This window comes from Berghia stephanieae, chromosome 5 (genome assembly GCF_034508935.2).
Source record: "Berghia stephanieae isolate SIO BIC M18660-M18661 chromosome 5, UCSD_Bste_1.3, whole genome shotgun sequence".
NCBI lineage: Eukaryota > Metazoa > Mollusca > Gastropoda > Nudibranchia > Aeolidiidae > Berghia > Berghia stephanieae.
The window spans coordinates 55,220,163-55,238,812 of NC_088364.1; the positions used below are offsets into that span (position 1 = coordinate 55,220,163).

The 18,650-nt window shown below is 34.9% G+C and overlaps 1 protein-coding gene across 24 annotated transcripts in view; it reads left to right on the forward strand.

The window, feature by feature from the left end:
- The window catches only part of LOC144973240 (long-chain-fatty-acid--CoA ligase 5-like), a 91,907-nt gene that overhangs the window by 27,809 nt on the left and 45,448 nt on the right, over positions 1-18,650 (forward strand). For 3 of the 24 annotated variants that reach the window (XM_078915426.1, XM_078915429.1, XM_078915435.1), the window contains exon 1: positions 16,216-16,277. The exons of 6 other annotated variants lie outside the window; for them this stretch is intronic. Coding sequence is in view for 3 of the 18 variants with exons in the window: in XM_078915445.1 (XP_078771571.1) it covers positions 2,553-2,597 (45 nt within the window). In the remaining 15 variants the exon portion in view is untranslated. Of the gene's footprint in view, positions 1-638; positions 721-1,851; positions 1,976-1,995; positions 2,598-15,651; positions 15,815-16,027; positions 16,428-18,650 lie in introns of those variants that run through there. 15 more of the 24 variants (XM_078915432.1, XM_078915437.1, XM_078915445.1 and 12 more) reach the window with 14 other exon arrangements.

Sequence of the window (18,650 nt, forward strand, 5' to 3'; positions counted from 1 at the left end):
CCCAGATGTGGTGTATTTCACATCCTGTATGTTCGTCAAATGTTTATCGTGCACACATGATTGATGAGAACTGCCCGTGTGTATCTTTGCGTGTGCTTGTGTAACTTTTAATTCCGTTTAAAAACAGTGAAACTTGACAACTCAAGGCAAATGCCTTGGCCGCCTCGCCCATCGCTTGCACAGTATTATTAATTGGTTCCGTGTTTAGAGATTGCTGTGTATGTGTATGGGCACGGCAGTTTTCTGAATCAGCGACATGATGTGATTATATTGACCAATCCTTTCCACCTCACCTCTACTTTCATCAGGTCTAAAGGGATCCAGCTAGGCGGATATATTGTATGAACATGTTGACGAATCCGAGACTATGTCCCATCCATAAGGTTATGCAGCAAAGTGCGTTTAGCATAACACCACAAACGCTGACGCATTTAATAATATACGATTATTCTCCTATTGTCCTAACACTGACCGTGACAGTGTGATCTTTATTGACCTGTCGTTGTGTGATGCTGTATTGAATTAGCAAACCACGTCTTTAACCAACTGTTGCAGTGGTCATCAATATTACTATACTACCGCTATCACTACGAGTACTATCGCCACCAGTCCTTGTCCACCGTCAGACTGACTGAAAACGAACTACCTGTCACATTTTAAGTACAGGTCACACAACTTAATTGGAATACCACACCTCTTTACTAATCGTCCTCTTGTGTTGTCAGTGTTTTTCGTCAAGAGGGAATAGCTAATTCCGAGGATTTAGTTTACTTTGACCTATTTCTTTTTAGAAAATTATAGACGGATCAAATAATCAATAGTTTTTATATAGTGTGACCAGTTTTACTGTGATTTTAACATTTCTACCATAGTGTGTATATGTGTGTATGTATGTATGTATGTATGTATGTATGTATGTATGTATGTATGTATGTATGTGTGTGTGTATTTGTGTATTTGTGTATGTATGCATTTATGTATGTGTGAATGTGTGTCTGTATGTATTTATGTGTGTGTGTGTGTGTGTGTGTGTGCGCGCGCGCGGGTGTGTGTGTGGAGACACAGTATTATTTTATGTCTTAGTGGTGTGTAAAATTATTAATCACAGCTTCTGCCTTTTTTTATTATTTTTTTATAATCCGAACCTGATTACAACTGCTATTTGTCAACATAGTATATCAACTTAATGTTACACGGCCATATAAGGAACAGAGAAACGTTTAAATTGGCAAAATATATTCCTGGGAGTTAACCCATCCGATGAATACAGTACCGGACAACAGGAAAACTGATTAATGTGTACAAAATCATCCAAGACGGTTTAGATGTAAAACAAACAAAAAAAGTGCTTATACCCGGCACTTACGACATACGCATATTTTAAATTCTAGGAACCAAATAAATTAAATGCAAAGTGATGCTTTTTTCTGAATCTTTTTGACTTTAGGATTGTCAACGTTGAGACTATTTGGCTTGTGTAAGGGGTCATTTTAATCGGCGATAGATATTTTTAATTTGAAGTGAAAGTTTCCTGACCAAATTGATTAAAAAAAAAAATTGTGTCTTGTCATGTGCGCAATTGTTCTGTCGTGGCCAGCGTTTATTGGGCCTTCCTTTTCTTTTTTGACTTGTAGGGAAAACTTGTCTAGACATAATTTGTTTAGTGAGGACAACTTGTTTTCAACTAGATAAAACAAACAAACAAACAATGACACCCTATTCATTTATTTTACGTATAACAGCTGTCGCAGCAGCTGCATATGTCGTATTTTTCAGTATCTGCTTTGATACTAATTTTATGATTCCCCATCAAGTGTTAGCTCAAAGTTCACTTGTGTAATTTGTTGCATTGCTTTCATAGCGTTCAGAGTTCGTCATTCTATTTTACTTTGTCTTCTTTTCTTTTCGTTGTCTCTGTCTATGGTAGCAATATTTTAGATTAGTTTATGACACTCCATAAAGGCCCTTACAAAAGGTATTACGCATAATAAATCCATTTCGTGATGATGATACCTTAGATTCATGTCTTACCTTGATATCGTTAGTAATAAAGTCGTCCATAGATTTTTACTACATGCTGAATACTACACCATGATAAAACCGGATAGTCCATACTTCTTATCAATGATAATGATAATGTTAACTTTGTAAAGTTAAACTTTGGTAGTAGTGTAGTATAAGTTGACAAATCGAGTGGCGCGAGTATGCATTGTGTTACGGTGTTCGAAATTTTTATATGTGCATTTGTTCAACCATTTTATTAAGTGTTTGTCCCTTACTTGGCTATCGGTGGGTATGGCTTTAGGACTTTGTTACTGACAGTTGTAATGTGATCGCCGTGTTGCGAAGTGGGATCTTTGCGTGTCAAAATAAAACCTGCTTACTTACACGAGGATCCTGTATAGAAAGCACGGTAGATGATGCAAGCAATCCCTTAAACTGTAACCGGTAGAATATTAGATAATATATACTGTAAGATACATGTCATGCATTGTGAAAGTTGATTCAACAGACTGACAAAGAGTAACTGGATTACTTAATTCCCGAGTAGGATGGCAAATGCAACAATGACGAGTCAGACCAAGGTGGTTCCCGGCGTAAGTGGTTTTCCATTTCTAGTCATTGTTTTCCTCCTATTTTTCTCTTCATTTTCGTGCTGCTATTACTGCGTCCTCATTAACAACTCTTGATGTTACTATTATTTGATATTGCTTTCACAACAACAAAACAACAACAACTACTATGACTACTACTACTACTACTACTACTACTACTACTACTACTACTACTACTACTACTACTACTACTACTACTACTACTACTACTACTACCACCACCACTACTACTACTGCTACTGACTACTACTACTACTACTACTGCTACTACTACTACTACTACTACTACTACTACTACTACTAATACTACTACTAACTTTTCCCTTTTAATTTAACGATATTAATTTATTGTGTCGATTTTGTCATATTTTGGTTTTAAGCATATTGACCAAAAAATCAGATGTTCGTTCAGTTATATTTATCATTTTTTTTAAAAACAAGAAAAATTATCTCCCTTTGTGGCAATGTGATGGGATTACATTTCGTACTTGAATTGTGCCTCTTTGTTGTCACAATTATGGGCCTTGGGTAGATTATGCCAAAGTTTAGTCTAAGCTCAGTTTATCATAATGCTAAGAATACGATAATCACATTTTTTCTTAATGAGTTAAAAAATCATCTCAAATCTGGAAACTGTATCATTTGGTTTAGCGATTAATAGGCACATTTTGATTACGTTATTGAGAATTTGTCAACAAAAAACAAAACGATGGTTTTTATTTTAATATTAATTTGCAAACCCTCTACATGTTCAATGCAAAATTAACGACTGTCATGTTTATTATCTCGGCAACAGTACCTACTAAATCTGTCCCGCTCTCTACCATAATCAATAACATAAACTTAACCCCCCCCCCCCCCCCCCCATCCCAAAAAATATATTTAAAACAAAATCTTGCTAGTTTAGGTGCGAAAATTAATAAACGTTGTGGCGTTTATTGTGTCGTATTTGCGTATTATATAGGTAAAGTCAAAGTCATTTGATTTTAATATAGTGCCAAAAATGCCAAAACCAATTTGTACATGCCAAACGGTTTCAAAAACGTTTTTGGCATTTGGCATTTAAAAAGTCAAATTGGCAACCTTGTGCCCCGATTTAAAAGGGCATCGTAAATCATAAGGCTTGAATAAACTGGTTTATAAATTTACATGGCCGTTGTAAAATCTTCCTAATTCAAAGAAAAAAAAATCGACGTTCTGCATCAGAAGAATAAAAATGTTAACGAACTGGCTAATTTTCATAGCAGAAAATAGTCTGGTTTTTCCAATAGACGGCACATACACAAACACGTAGACTTACTCTTTCTTCTATTAGTATAGATTAATCAAATCGCTTTAAGTATCTAGTCGTGTTCAGTCTAGTCGTTTTCATTGTATTTAGGTTTCTTAATATAATGTCTACTATTATGAAACTAAGTGATTCCGTCATTACCTACACTATCCTAGGTTATTAAAAAAAAAAGATTGCTTGATTTCGTCGATTAAAAAAACAACATAAAAACATAATAAATTGGTCTTAAGGGGCATTATCACTTACCGTGTTGTATCGCATTAACTGCTAATTTATAAAAGGGTTAGTTTTGCTGTAAACGAAACAAAGAGAAACTCGCGTGAGCACGTTTTCACCATGACGATCAACTACTACCTGATATTAAGAGATACAATGGGCATGGTGCTTTCTAGTCTTAGCAGCGCCAGAGAGTCATTGTAATCAGTAATACTTCATCAATTGTTCTGTTGAAGAATTTTCAAAGTCTTCAAATGATTGTCTTGAATAGTTTCAACTATTTGCAGTTAACCTACTAGGACCTAGTACTGGTATAATATGCTGATATTGGCGTGTGGATAGGTGCATGTAATCAATACTTGAATCATTCTACTTTTTCCCCTCTCTCTCTATCTCTCAATTTATCTCTCTATCTATCTATCTATCTATCTATCTATCTATATCTATCTATCTATCTATCTATCTATCTCTCTCTCTCTCTCTCTCTCTCTCTCTCTCTCTCTCTCTCTCTCTGCTTACTCACTCCTCCTCCTCCAGTTGTCCTTTTAACAAACAAACAAATAACAACGTAATGCAATAAATACCTCAGCCAATAATAATCGTGACATTTTGAGTTGCCAACCTAACATTGAGACTTCAGTCGAATGATTCTATTATTGTTCTTGGACACGTATCAATCAGGGATTTCCAATCAGCACAACTCAATCATGCATATCATACACACACACACACACACACACACACACACACACACATATATATATATATATATATTATATATATATATAAAAGAGAGAGAGAGAGAGAGAGAGAGAGAGAGAGAGAGAGAGAGAGAGAGAGAAGGGGAGAAAGGGAGAGAGAAGCCAAAGATAAATTATTTATTATTAGTTCTTCGGGAGATATTCACATATTATAAACTTATGTACACACATATATACACCCACCCACGCTCTCTCTCTCTCTCTCTCTCTCTCTCTCTCTCTCTCTCTCTCTCTCTCTCTCTCTCTCTCTCTCTCTCTCTCTCTCTCTCTCTCTGAACACACGCACAGTCACAATGATGACCCCCCCCCCCTTTTTTTTTTTTAAATTATCCCGCTCTCTTTCTCTCCCTTTCTGTCTCTGTTGTTTTTAAAAATTCTATTTTAATTCATTTTTAAAACATCTGAATTCCAAACTATAAATTATGGGCTTCCCTGATTATACGGGGTTGAGCAGATTTTTTTTTCTCTCTCTTCTTCGGAATCACCTGTCTCCCCAGATTTGATTGGGTAGCTGGGTCTGTTAGATTTGGTGGCTGGTAGGATTGGATAGAATGGTATCCAAAACGGTAGCAAACAAATTGTTACTGGCAATATAACGCTATCCGCTATCGGAACCCGGATAACTTCTGCCCATGTCTCTGACAGGACGAAAAGTTCTGTTTCAAAATTATATCTACGATTATTTTCTTCAAGATTTTTCTCCCTGATGAGATAGGACGACGAATTATTATACATCCTCTGACAACATAATCCATACATTATGCTTTGATCGAAAGAACATGGTACCTCGTATTGATGTGACTGTATATCTCTTTAAATAAACAATACTTTTTGTCAGGAGAGGGTTTCCATCCAACACAATATGTTTAATAAGTAAATATGCTCTAACACACACACGCCTACAAAGCACACTTTACCCAACACACACATACACACACAAACACACACACACACAAAACACCATACTCAAACACACAAATTCGCATTCACACACCATAGAGTCCACTGTCCACCTCTCTTTCACCTTTTTTTAAAAGAACGTCTTAACCGACTTTTCAGGTCAGGGTTATAGACAGAGTGAAATTCGCGATGTCAAATATGTATTATAACTAGACGGTTATATTTTGTTTGTTGACCGTGTGACAAACTCTGGTTTAATGGCCTGGGTACAGGCAGGTATCGTCCAATCTACAGTTTCATCTCAGATGTGTTGCCCAAAGGCTACTCTAATAAGTTGGCTGGGTGTTAGCGTTTTGGACTGATATGAGCCAAAAACAATAAATTAAAAAAAAAAAAAAAACAACATTATTAGATAATAGGACATTAAAGAAGTCATTGATGAAAATAAGCCTTTGCTTCTTCTTCTTCTTCTTCTTCTTCTTCTTCTTCTTCTTCTTCTTCTTCTTCTTCTTCTTCTTCTTCTTCTTCTTCTTCTTCTTCTTCTTCTTCTTCTTCTTCTTCTTCTTGACTGAAGGTCAACAAGATGCGGGAATGCTGTGGTCTTCCCAAGCTCGTGCTTAATACCCATAGTGCTTCAACTAGTGTAGTCTTCTCAGGCCAAATGGTTGCTCTTTGCTCACTGTACGTTACTATAATTTGATTTCGTCATAAGGGTTAAAATTTTATTTTCTAGTCCGGGCGCCGCATTTGGAATAACTAACGTACTGTTCACATATTAACGCGGGGCATCTGAATCTGTTATATATATAAAGGGTTGGGGATCAACATTTATCGGAGTAGCCGATGTAGATTTTTTTATCATCTTGTACAGTATAATTAGTGGGAAATCTAAAAATTATACAACTATTTTTTAAAGACTGATATAGTCTACATGTAACTTGCAAACCTTTTTATTTCAGGCTAATGCTATTATCCGTTGGCTCAAATTAATACGAATAAAAATCTGCTAGGTCGTAAAACTCGTCCTCTTTGACGTTTTACTTTCCTTGCGAGTATAATTTATTCTACTCAATTCTAGTATATCCACAACAAAAATTTATGACGTAATTTTAAATCTCTCTTGATATTATCAAGTAATGATAAGATTTCTAATATACTCTTTTAAAAAATAGGGTTGGGCCACAACATTGTTCCGTAAAGCCAATGTTAAAATTTTGTCATGGAGTACAGAATTACCAACAAATCTAAACATACAATACTGTAGTATAATAAGTATAACAGATGATAGTCTTCGTAAATATTACGGGTCTCAATAGGAATATTTATTTGGTATTGAAAAAAAGAAGGTTGAAGGAAGCATATTATATTATCTGATTTTGTCCGTCCCAATATCATATCACTGCATTCTACAAAAGTATCTCCCCCTCTCTCTCTCTCTCTCTCTCTCTCTCTCTCTCTCTCTCTCTTTCTTTCTCTCTTTCTCTCTCTCTTTCTCTCTTTCTCTCTTTCTCTCTCTCTCTCTCTCTCTCTCTCTCTCTCTCTCTCTCTCTCTCTCTCGTGTGTGTGTGTGTGCGTGTGTGTGTCTGAATGGAAAGATTTTCACTTCTGTGTTAATGTGATGAAAAATTAGGTGTCTTTTCCCATACCAAACTTTCATTCCTGGCAAGAACCCCGATCGCAAGTCTTTTAAAAGTTTTTACACACGTCCCTTTAAAGTAAATTGTCCACCGGGTCTTGGAGTAATATCAACAATAATATCAACATCAACATCATCATCACAGTCATCATCGCCGTAGTCTCGTCGCCATCACCATAACCATCGCCATTATTATTAACATCATCATCATCATCATTTTTTTTTTCTAATGTGTTAAGTTTGTTAATGTTTTTGTTGGTTTTCTTCTTTGTCATTGTTTTTCCTTTTTATTATTTATTTGCGTAATTACTTTCAGAAATTCATTGGTCTGTTTGACCCAATCTAAATTTCCAATAATGGATAAAGTTCATCTTATCTTTTCTTATCTAATATCGCACGCATGAAGTGCAAAAGGTGAAAACTAAATATTGCATCTTAAGAAATTTCGGGTTTATAATTTGGCTTTTTGAACCCTTCTGCATCAAACGTGACCAAATGTGGCGTAAATTAAACTGGAAACGTCTGGAATTGGTTATTTCTTTTTAAGGCATTTCGCTGTAATCATTAGATTTACTTCGCTTTTTATACGTTTTCTTTCTAAAAAACCGCTTTTCAAAATTGATCGTAATGGTTTACTATGTCTCCCTCGACTTAGGAGTGAATATGTTAATGATGTGCAGCGGTTAACCTGCGGAACGACCGCGTTATTCGTTATAGGGTGTGTGTATTTCTCGCAGTCGAAAACCTTGCCACAGTAGACCACCTGCCGAGTCATTCTATCAAATATCTCAAAACATTAATCCGGCATAATTTTCCACCGCAGAAATATAGCTACATTTTGTTCATTAAACTGGTTCACTTAAACTCCACATAGCGTGAATAAAAAAATTAAAAGAAAAATAGAATTAATGTCTTATGTCTCGCTATAAAAACTACCGTGGGCAAATTATTAGGACTGTCAGATCAGTTACAGCTGGATGAACAGAGTGTCCTCAATGTTCGACTTTGTCCTCTATCTCTCCTATATTTAACTTAAAATTTAGGCCATCTCCGTTTTTTTTTTTTTCTTTTCAAAATAGGGTCTGATATTAGCTTTATATCGAATGCTTCGATTTTTCAAACAGATGGAGATGGTCAAGCGAATATTTAAAAACGGAAAACCCCGGTGCTGACACCGCTCTCAGAATCTTATTTTTCCCCCCTTTTAAATGAAAATTAGATCTTGTTGCTTACGTTGCGGTGCTGCTCTACGACTGATGCATACTCTTTTCTTGAGATAGATAGGCCCTTTTGAAAACTTTCATTCGAAAATGAACAAAGGGAATATTATTTTTATTATATTTTTATTTTCCATTATATGGGGTAATGCCCAAAGTTTTATACCTACTTCTAGTCCCTTTGATTCTCGTGATGTGTGTGTATCTTTCTCTCTCTGTGTGTGTGTGTGTGTGTGTGTGTGTGTGTGTTCTAAGTTTGTATTTGTTCTAAGTTTGTATGTGTGTGTGTGTGTGTGTGTGTCTGTGTCTGAGTGTGTGTGCGAGGTATGGGGGAGGGGGGGGGGGGGGGGGGGGGGGGGGGGGGGGAGGAAGGGGTGTGAATGACCATTTTACCCTCGTATCATTTTCCACACACGATGAATATTGAGTCAACACGGGTCAATAACCCATTTTGTTTTCTTTGGTATATAATGTATATTCTTATTCTTCTCCCCTCTCCTCTTTTTCCTCTTCCTTCTTTTTCTTCTTCTTCTTCTTCTTCTTCTCCTTCTTCTTCTTCTTCTTCTTCTTCTTCTTTTTCTTCTTCTTCTTCTTCTTCTTCTTCTTCTTCTTCTTCTTCTTCTTCTTCTTCTTCTTCTTCTTCTTCTTCTTCTTCTTCTTCTTCTTCTTCTTCTTCTTCTTCTTCTTCTTCTTCTCCTCCTCCTCCTTTTTTTCCCCATTCTTCGTCCTCTGTGTTGCGGGTAATATTTTTTCAAGTGGTCAATCAAGCAAGGGGGTAGGAGAGTGGGGGGGGGGGGGGGTTGAATTATGTATTAATTCTCCTTTCAAGTGGAATTAATTCCAAATGTACCTAATAATAATAATAATAATAATACACATTTATATAGCGCTCATTCTCGTGTAAAACACAAGCTCTGGGCACTTTACAATATAAATATCAATTTTAAGTGAAAAAAATAAAAAAATAAAATAATAATAACAATAACAATTCATAGCCAGATCAAGGATTCATATAGAGTCAAGAAAACAAATACAGTAAAAATGTGTCTTGAGATTCTTTTTAAAAGTAGGTAAAGACTTGCACTCCCTCAGACCACGTGGTAGTTCATTCCAAATCTTGGGCCGAAACAAGCAAACGATCTATCACCAAATTTTGTTCTTGATCTTTTTTCCGAAATTTTCGTTTGGTCATTACATGATCTTAAAGTGTAATTTTCAAATTTACACATGACCACGTGATCTGTGAGATATGCCGGTGCTATACCAGCCAAACACTTATAAACAAGACACGCTGCTTTGTAATATGTGCGCTTTTCAATGGGCAACCAGTGGAGAGAGGCCAACAAAGGGGTTGCATGATCAAATTTTTTTTTGCCAAAAACTAATCTTGCTGCACTGTTTTGCAGTAGTTGCAATTGTTTAATAGAAGCCTGAGGCAAGTTGACAAGCAGCGAGTTACAATAGTCTAGTTTCGAAAAAATGAGGGAAACAACCAATGTTTTACATGTTCCAATTGCAATATACTGACGGATTGAACTGATTTTCTTCAATTGAAAGTATAAAGATTTACAGAGAGCAGAAATGTGAGCTGACATTTTCATTTCTGAATCAAAATAGACACCCAAATTTTTCACAGTCTTTGAAACCTTGATCTTTTCACCCCCAATCAACACCTCAAGACCATCATTCACCTTCAACTGCCCTCTATTTCCCACAATCATCACTTCTGTTTTTGACTCATTCATTTTCAACTTGTTTGCATCCATCCACTCCTTCACATCCGTCACACATTCTTCCACACGTTTCACAATATTTTCGAGATTTTTAGTTTTATCAGTAGCATAAAGTTGCGTATCATCTGCATAGAGATGATAGCGCAGCCCATGACCAGTGATGACATTAGATAATGGAGAAGTATACAAAACAAAAAGAATTGGACCCAAAACAGAGCCTTGAGGAACACCAAAAGACAATGTATGTTGACGAGAAAGTTTATCTAAAATCATAACCTGTTGCTTTCTGCCATCTAAATAAGATTCAAACCACTGCAAGACAGTCCCAGACAAGCCAAAGGTTATATTAAGTCGTTTAATGAGAATACCGTGATCAATAGTATCAAACGCCGCCGAAAGGTCTAACAATGTCAGAAGAGAAACAGAACCTTTATCTAAAACATCAAGCAAATCACTCGCAACACAGCACAGAGCAGTTTCTGTGCTATGGTAAGAACGATAAGCTGACTGAAATTTTTCCCATAGATTGTTTTCATGGAGATGTTGTGAAAGACGTCTGAGTACAACTTTTTCAAGGATTTTAGAAAGAAATGGCAGATTTGAGACGGGACGGTAGTTACTAAGGTCATTTACATTGAGATTTTGCTTTTTTATGAGAGGCTTTACAATTGCATGTTTATAGATATCTGGGACTTGTCCTGAGATAAGTGACTGATTTATAATATAAGTTATGCAAGGTATCAATTCAGGAAGACATAATTTCAAAATATTAGTTGGTAAAGGATCTAAATCACATGACTTCGAGGAAGATGAAAAAATTATTTTAGAAATCTCTTCTTCAGTTGTTTCTTTAAAACAAGAGAATCCCTGTGAACCCGAAAAAGGGTGGAAATTTATATCTTCATTTTGCACGAGGTCCAAATTGTTCCGAATTTTCGATATTTTTCCCGAAAAGAAATCTGAAAATGCATCCGGCTGCTTTTCTACCGGGATATTAGTGGGTAGACACATGCCCTTTTCTTCCCCTAAAAGTTCCTTTGAAACAGAGAAAAATTCCTTAGTGTCCCTCACTGATGACAGTTTTGTGTTATAATAGTTTCTTTTTGCTCTTTTGCAGGTGGTTTTATACTCATGCTTTTTTGCTATATATATCAGCCGGTCAATCTCAAGGCCCGATTTTCTCCACGATGCCTCTGCATTCCTTTTTTTCCCTTTTGGCAGTTTTTTCACTCTGGTTAAACCACGGAGACGGTTTCCTGGAATTTATTATTCTAGTTGTCTTTGGCGCATGCCTGTCGATGACGTTGCGCAGTACCTCGTCCGTTTTCTGTGCTGATGGTATATCCATTCTTCCTAGTTCCTCTGACAGATTGTTTTTGAAGGAACTAATGTCTATTTTTTTGGTATCCCTAGACACTATCTTGACTTTCTTTGCTTTCTCTTTGATGCATTTGAGAGTTGCCAGAATCAGATTGTGGTCTGAAATTTCTTTTTTGATATTTTTAATTGATTCAACAAGCGAGGGTGTGTCAATGATGAACCAGTCCAAGATGTGCCCCAATCTTTGAGTTGGAGAGGTCACTAACTGAGTGAGGCCATGTTCATTCAGCATATTTTTTATAATTTTAACGAGACTATTCTGATCAACATCAAACTGAATATTAAAATCGCCGATATAAATTTTTCGCTTATTTGATGTGTCTTTTGATACAAAATCTGAAAATTCGTCAGCTAGTCAAATTAAGCGCCATCTACATGTTGTTTTCCCGGTCTGTATTCGGTAAGCATTTTTAATGTTTGCTTTAAAAATCGGATTGCATCAGTGCCTTTTTAAATTAAATCAATGAAAATATTCTAAAATATAAACTATTTAATTAGTGAAGAAAATGCCCTCGAAGTATCTAGACTATATCTATTTTAAAACTTATTAGAATGTGTCAATGTCCCGTAAAATCTCCTTTAAGCGTGTCTGTTTTAAGGTCAAGTGATGTTGCGTACACTAGTAGAAGCATATTGTAATAATTACTACTACTACTACTACTACTACTACTACTACTACTACTACTACTACTACTACTACTACTACTACTACTACTACTACTACTACTACTACTACTACTACTACTACTATTACTACTACTACAACAACTAATATTATTTTTATTATTATTTCGATTTTCTGGCTGCAATATTATTATAATGAATGGAATGATCATAACATTGACGGATTTAGCTAAAAGGGAAATTTATTATCAAAGAATTGCTCAATTTACATGTATTGAATAACATGCGTGCGCGCGCGCGCGTGTGTGTGTGTGCGTGAGTATATTTATGTGTGTAGATGTGTCGCATATTCAATCAACATTCTCAACGACACGATAGGAGCACGCTGCCTTTGTTGATAATGATATATCCAGGTTGTGTGTCATGTTATCGTCATCACATAACAGTTTAAGTGTAGACTTTGAACTTTGTCCCTCTATTTCTAATCTTACTTGCTGCATGGTAGTTATACTATATTATGTATTATATTGTTATCTATGTATATCCCTACCGGAACACCGGTCTAGACCCAACTTTTTGAAATTTATCTTAATTCACCTACCTACCTAGACACACACACACACACGCACACACATAAATGTAGATTTTCTTTCCCGTTGAATTAATGCTTCCCGCCTAATGATCACATGACCTCTTGTTGCTATGTCTGACAAGCTATTGACATGGATACCTTTTTCTTTTCTTTTTTTTTTTGTTTGTTTAATATTACCTTATAGTATGGGTCTCTGGACTATTCAATAAACATAGTACATAAACCTTTTGAAAGTACGTCAGTTATTTAATTTAATTGATTAATTCATTTATGTTTTTATTTTGTAGGAACTAGACCAACCAAATAAACGGACAAATGTGGACCCCAAAACTATATATATATATATATATATATATATATATATATATATATATATATATATATACATACATATATATATATATATATATATATAATATATATATATATATATATATATATATATATATATATATATATATATATATAAAGAATAGATAGATTATTATGACTTGAGAGTATCAAGAGAGGATTAAAATTGCCTCATCATTTTTTGTTGCGGGTGAGATTATTATATTATTACTATACTTGATAGTATTAAGAGAGATTTAAACTTATGTCTTCAATTTTTGTTGCTTTGTGCTGGAATTGTGTTTAATCAATTATACTCGCATGCGCAAACGGTCAGTTCAGGACTGAATATTACGACCTAGCAGGCTTTCTTAGTATTAATTTGAGTAGTCGGGTGGTAGATTTACGCGGAAATTTTTTTTAAAAAGGTTTGCAAGCTCGGATATCGGTCTGTAAAAAATAGTTTTATAATTTTTAGATTTGCCAGTAATTAAATTATGTACTTGATGATAAAAAATTAGCATTGGCGGTACGGAACAATGTTGATCCCCAACCCTATTTAAAAAAAAAAAAAGAATAGATAAACGATGAAGAATGCGTCGTACAAAATATTCTTCCCTTAATCTATAATTTTGGTGTTCTGCAGAGCTGAATGCGTTGCAGCTACATGGAAATTGATCATTCAAATTCAATCACTAAGACATATCCTTTGATTTTTATATAATGGAAAACATTTATCTCTTAGCAATCCGCTTAATTCAAAATCTACATAGTTTATTCGTTGAGTCGTGTTTTATTCCCCCTCAAGTCTCCGTCTTTATCAATTGCTCGACATACATGCTTGCTGGGCCTTATCATTATTTAATTGTTTAGCATAGTTTCCTTCAACAAACTCCATCTGAAATAAGTCACAGCCTGTTCTCAAAACTCCACATTCTCGCTTTGTAGGTTTACGGTTCGTTGGATGTGGGGAAGGGAGGGGGGGGTGTACTTTAACGGTTTTTTTTTTGGTTTTTTTTTCTTCTAAAATTGATATGTCATGCAAACTTGGGTTACTTTGATAGATGCAGCGAAGCATAGGGCTGGTTTCTTGGTCTCAGTAGTCACCGTTGGAATTGTCCCGTCCACCGTACAAACTCAAACCTAACAAACGGGATGGCGGGTACTTAAAATTGGTCTCGTTTCCTTTTCATCACTTGTTTTAACTTCAACATTGAAACATACTTAACCCTACATAGTATTAATCAAATGACGATGCCGCGCGTTCATAATTCAGTATGGAATAAACAATAATACACTGATAGCCACTGTTTATGGGAATGAAAATTGATGTTTACTTTCAGGCCTTTTGGTCTGTTTTCATATTTTATATTTCCCTTTTGTTTGTTCGTTTGTTTGTTTGTTTTATCATAATGGAAACGCAGATGCCATTCTTTATTTAGTTCTTTGTCCGAACTAAAACGAAACACATTTATTTAATTAATTAATTTATTTTGATATGTGGATTTTGAGCCAAAAAGTACACTCATGCGATTCATACTTAAAAACACGAAGTCCATTTTTGAGAAAAAAAACAAAACAAACAAAAAAACCCCCACAAAAACAATACGTATATATATATATAATATATATATATATATATTATATATATATATATATATATTAATGGTCAACAAGCTTTTGCCATTCCATTTCTGGGGTATAAAAATATATATTAATTGTCAACAAGCTTTTGTCATTCCATTTCTGGGGTATAAAGAAAAAGGGCTCTTAAAACCGTTGAAAATAGGATATTTCAAAATTGCTGTCAGTTAAATCTGAAGTGGCGTGCTTTGTGTCACTGTCTAGGTTGCATATAATTTGCAGGTCTGATAATCGAACACAATTATAGGCTTGATTTAACAATGTCGACAAACTGCGCATATTTGCAATAATGATGATGATGATGATGATGATGATGATGATGATGATGATGACGACGAGGAGGAAGTAGAGTAATAAATAAGCCTTACGGAATAGTCCTGTCCTCGAGACATTTCCTGAAAGATGACTAAAGATTACATAACTTTGACGAATGTGTGTGAGCACATCAAAGGAGAACTTTTTTGTTAAGAAAAACGGTTCGAAACCTATAATAGGTGTGTGTCTGCTGCTGATTTTAAATTACGAAAGAAAAACAAGACTAAATAACCTTTAAAAAACAAAAGCAAATCCTCCCGATGATTTTATCGAAAAAGATGATTGCGCGCATAGTACAGCGATCGACAATTCTTCGCTGCAATGTCAGGAGCACCTTCACGTTATCGAATTTTTATTCCTGGCGCTATTTATTTTGCTTGCATTTGACGTTCTCTCTCAGATTCTGTCGCGTTAACGTCGTGTATCATTTGAAATTTGACTGCTTGAAATTTTGAAAAGAAAAAATAAAATCCGTAATTGCCAGGAGAATACAATAACTACTACAACTGTTGTTATGAATTATTCATTCGTGGTCAGCAGGATTGAATAATTATTCAATGGTAGTTATAATATGCGCTCAAGTACCATTCTTTTCTACTCAACAAGTTTTATCTTTATTAAAAATATATATCTTGTAGTTGGGACCAAAAGTTCCTTCTGCTTGCTCTCTCTCTCTCTCTCTCTCTCCCTCTCTCTCTCTCTGGCCAAAATTTTAAATATGTGTTTTTCCAGAGTACGACAGTTTTATAATTCCACGTCTCCTTATAGTAGTTACAGCAGAACATAGGATTTGTCGTTTATTATTATCTCACTGAGAGTTGAACTGAGGTGACGCGGTCCAAGTCCTCTCCCGTTCTGCTTGGGTCAACTCTTCCCACCCAACACACACACACACACACACACACACACACACACACACACACACACACACACACACACACATTTCGTACTGCAGGTATTCATTCGGATGTGGGAGAGCAACAGATTGAAGAGGTAAAAACCTCCAAGCACCGTCGAGCAACTGTGACTTATAGAATTACTATTTATATTAAATAATATGATTAAATTTGTTTATCCAGTTTTTAACGACAGTGGTCGTGTACGATTCGATTTGAATATTGATTGATGTGAACATCGTATGTGTTTTGTGTTCAATTGATATCGTGTGACGTGGTTTGTTTTTTAGTTGTTTCTTTTTTCTTTTCCCTTCTGTTTTTTTATTTTTTTATTCATGGATCTATGCATTCTTGGAGCTTTCTCATATATCCATAATTGTAGCTTGATCTCTGGGTATTTAAAAGGGATTTGGGGGGGGGGGGGGGGTATGAGGGGTTAAAAGTGGATTCGATCTTTCGTGAACTCGTGCTGAAGTTACCTTGATTTTACGATAAAACATTCATTCATTCATTCATTCATTCATACATTCATCCATTCATTTATCCATTCATTCATAAGTTATTCTCTTCATTCGTTAACTCATTCATTTATTCATTCATTTTAAAAATGTCTTTACAGCATCCGTCAAATTGATGGTTCTTCATTTATTTATCAATAATACACAGATACGTTTATTTTTTTTTTCATATTTTTTTTTCTTTTAATCTCATCTTTTTCATTTATCCTTGCGATAGTTGTTGTATCATAAAAGACTAATCGGGATTAAAATATGTATCAATATTATTTATTATGGGATGTGGAAACCTTATCAGGACCGTGTAAAAAATTAAATTGTGAATTGGTGTGGATTGTTAGCTCGTATTGTTTACGCGCTCTTGACTAAATGATAATTATAAAAGAACAATATTTGAATGCTTGAATTATGGTACATTTTCATCTTGGCAAAAATGAGATTTGTGACATTATTGATTTTATTATTGAACATAACAGCGTCTCCAAATAATATTTGATAACTTTTTTTTTTTTTAATCTGGTTATTATGTAGTTTGGTTGTCAGTATGTTGTTCCTTTTTTTTTTCGTTGTTAGTAGTTAGTCGGCACATCATTCATTCATTCATTCACAAAGACACACATACATACACAAGCGTCTCCAAATAATATTTAATAACTTTTTTTAAAAAATCTGTTTATGTAGTTTGGTTGTCAGTATGTTGTTCCGTTTTTGTTTTTTTCGTTGTTAGTCGGCACATCATTCATTCATTCATTCATTCACAGACTCACATACATACACAAGCATATATGCATACATACACGTAACACACACACACACACACACACACACACACACACACACACACACACAAATAACAAGTTCGCGGCACATGACTGGCCGAAAAGGGTACAGGTGCGCCCGCCAACATTACTCCTTCATAACCATAGTAATTTATACACACATCTCCCATTACAAGAAGCGGAGTTTTCGTTGTAATTACATCAATAATTCGGTAATTATGTCCTGTCGGCATACTGGACATTGGCCACCTTTTCACATAGCCAGTTGCGTAATACAAATACTCATTTTTATCAGATTTTTATCTCTAGAGGTGTCTGTCAATGGATGCCAAAAGCTACGCAAGTTGGTACTCAACTCAAAAGCAAGGAGGTCGTTGAACATCGGTCAATGCAACTCGAAAAACTAGGAATTAAAGCGCACAGCAATATAAGGATGTCTGATTCACTGGAATCGTATAATCTTTTTGATGAAATGTGATTTTTTTAAAAACGACGTTCAATGTATTCAATCTACAAATAACATACATTAGGGGTTCCAACCCTCCTTCAGCGATGACAAAAATATATATAATAAAATAAAATAATGACAAAATATAATAAAGCACCAAAGCTCGCAAGCAATCAAACGGTCGCTTTTACCCAGACATCGTAGTATTATATAAGTGATTTTTATAAAGATTTGATCATGCGATGATTAGGGTTTAAAGCCCAATTAAAACAAACAAACCAACTTTGCTTTGATTGAAGCATTTTAATCTTTGTCATAGGAAAACTATAAGTGTACACTGTGATGACTCAATAGACAATTAGATAACCACGCCCCTCGGACAATCGTCATGTTTAAAATGGCAGCGATTGGTAAACTTAGCAAACGACACATGTAATATTATCATTAGTATGTGTCTAAATAAAATACCCACTGTTCTACCGCTTGATCAATAGAATCAACACAGAAAACTTAAATGTTTATAATATGATCGAAAATCGTGTGTGGTTTTTTTTTTTCTTTCTTTTTTCTTTTTTTTTTTTTTTTTTTTGCTGTTTTTTTTTTTTTGTATTTGTTTTTTTTTTTTAATTTTTTTTTTTTTTTTTTTTTTTTTTTTTTTTGGGCTTTTCCCCCTTTTTTTTTACTTGCTTGCTTTTTTCACTTTTTAAAAATAAAATAAAGCATCAATATCTTCTTTAAAATAGGCTTTGATGAGCCGG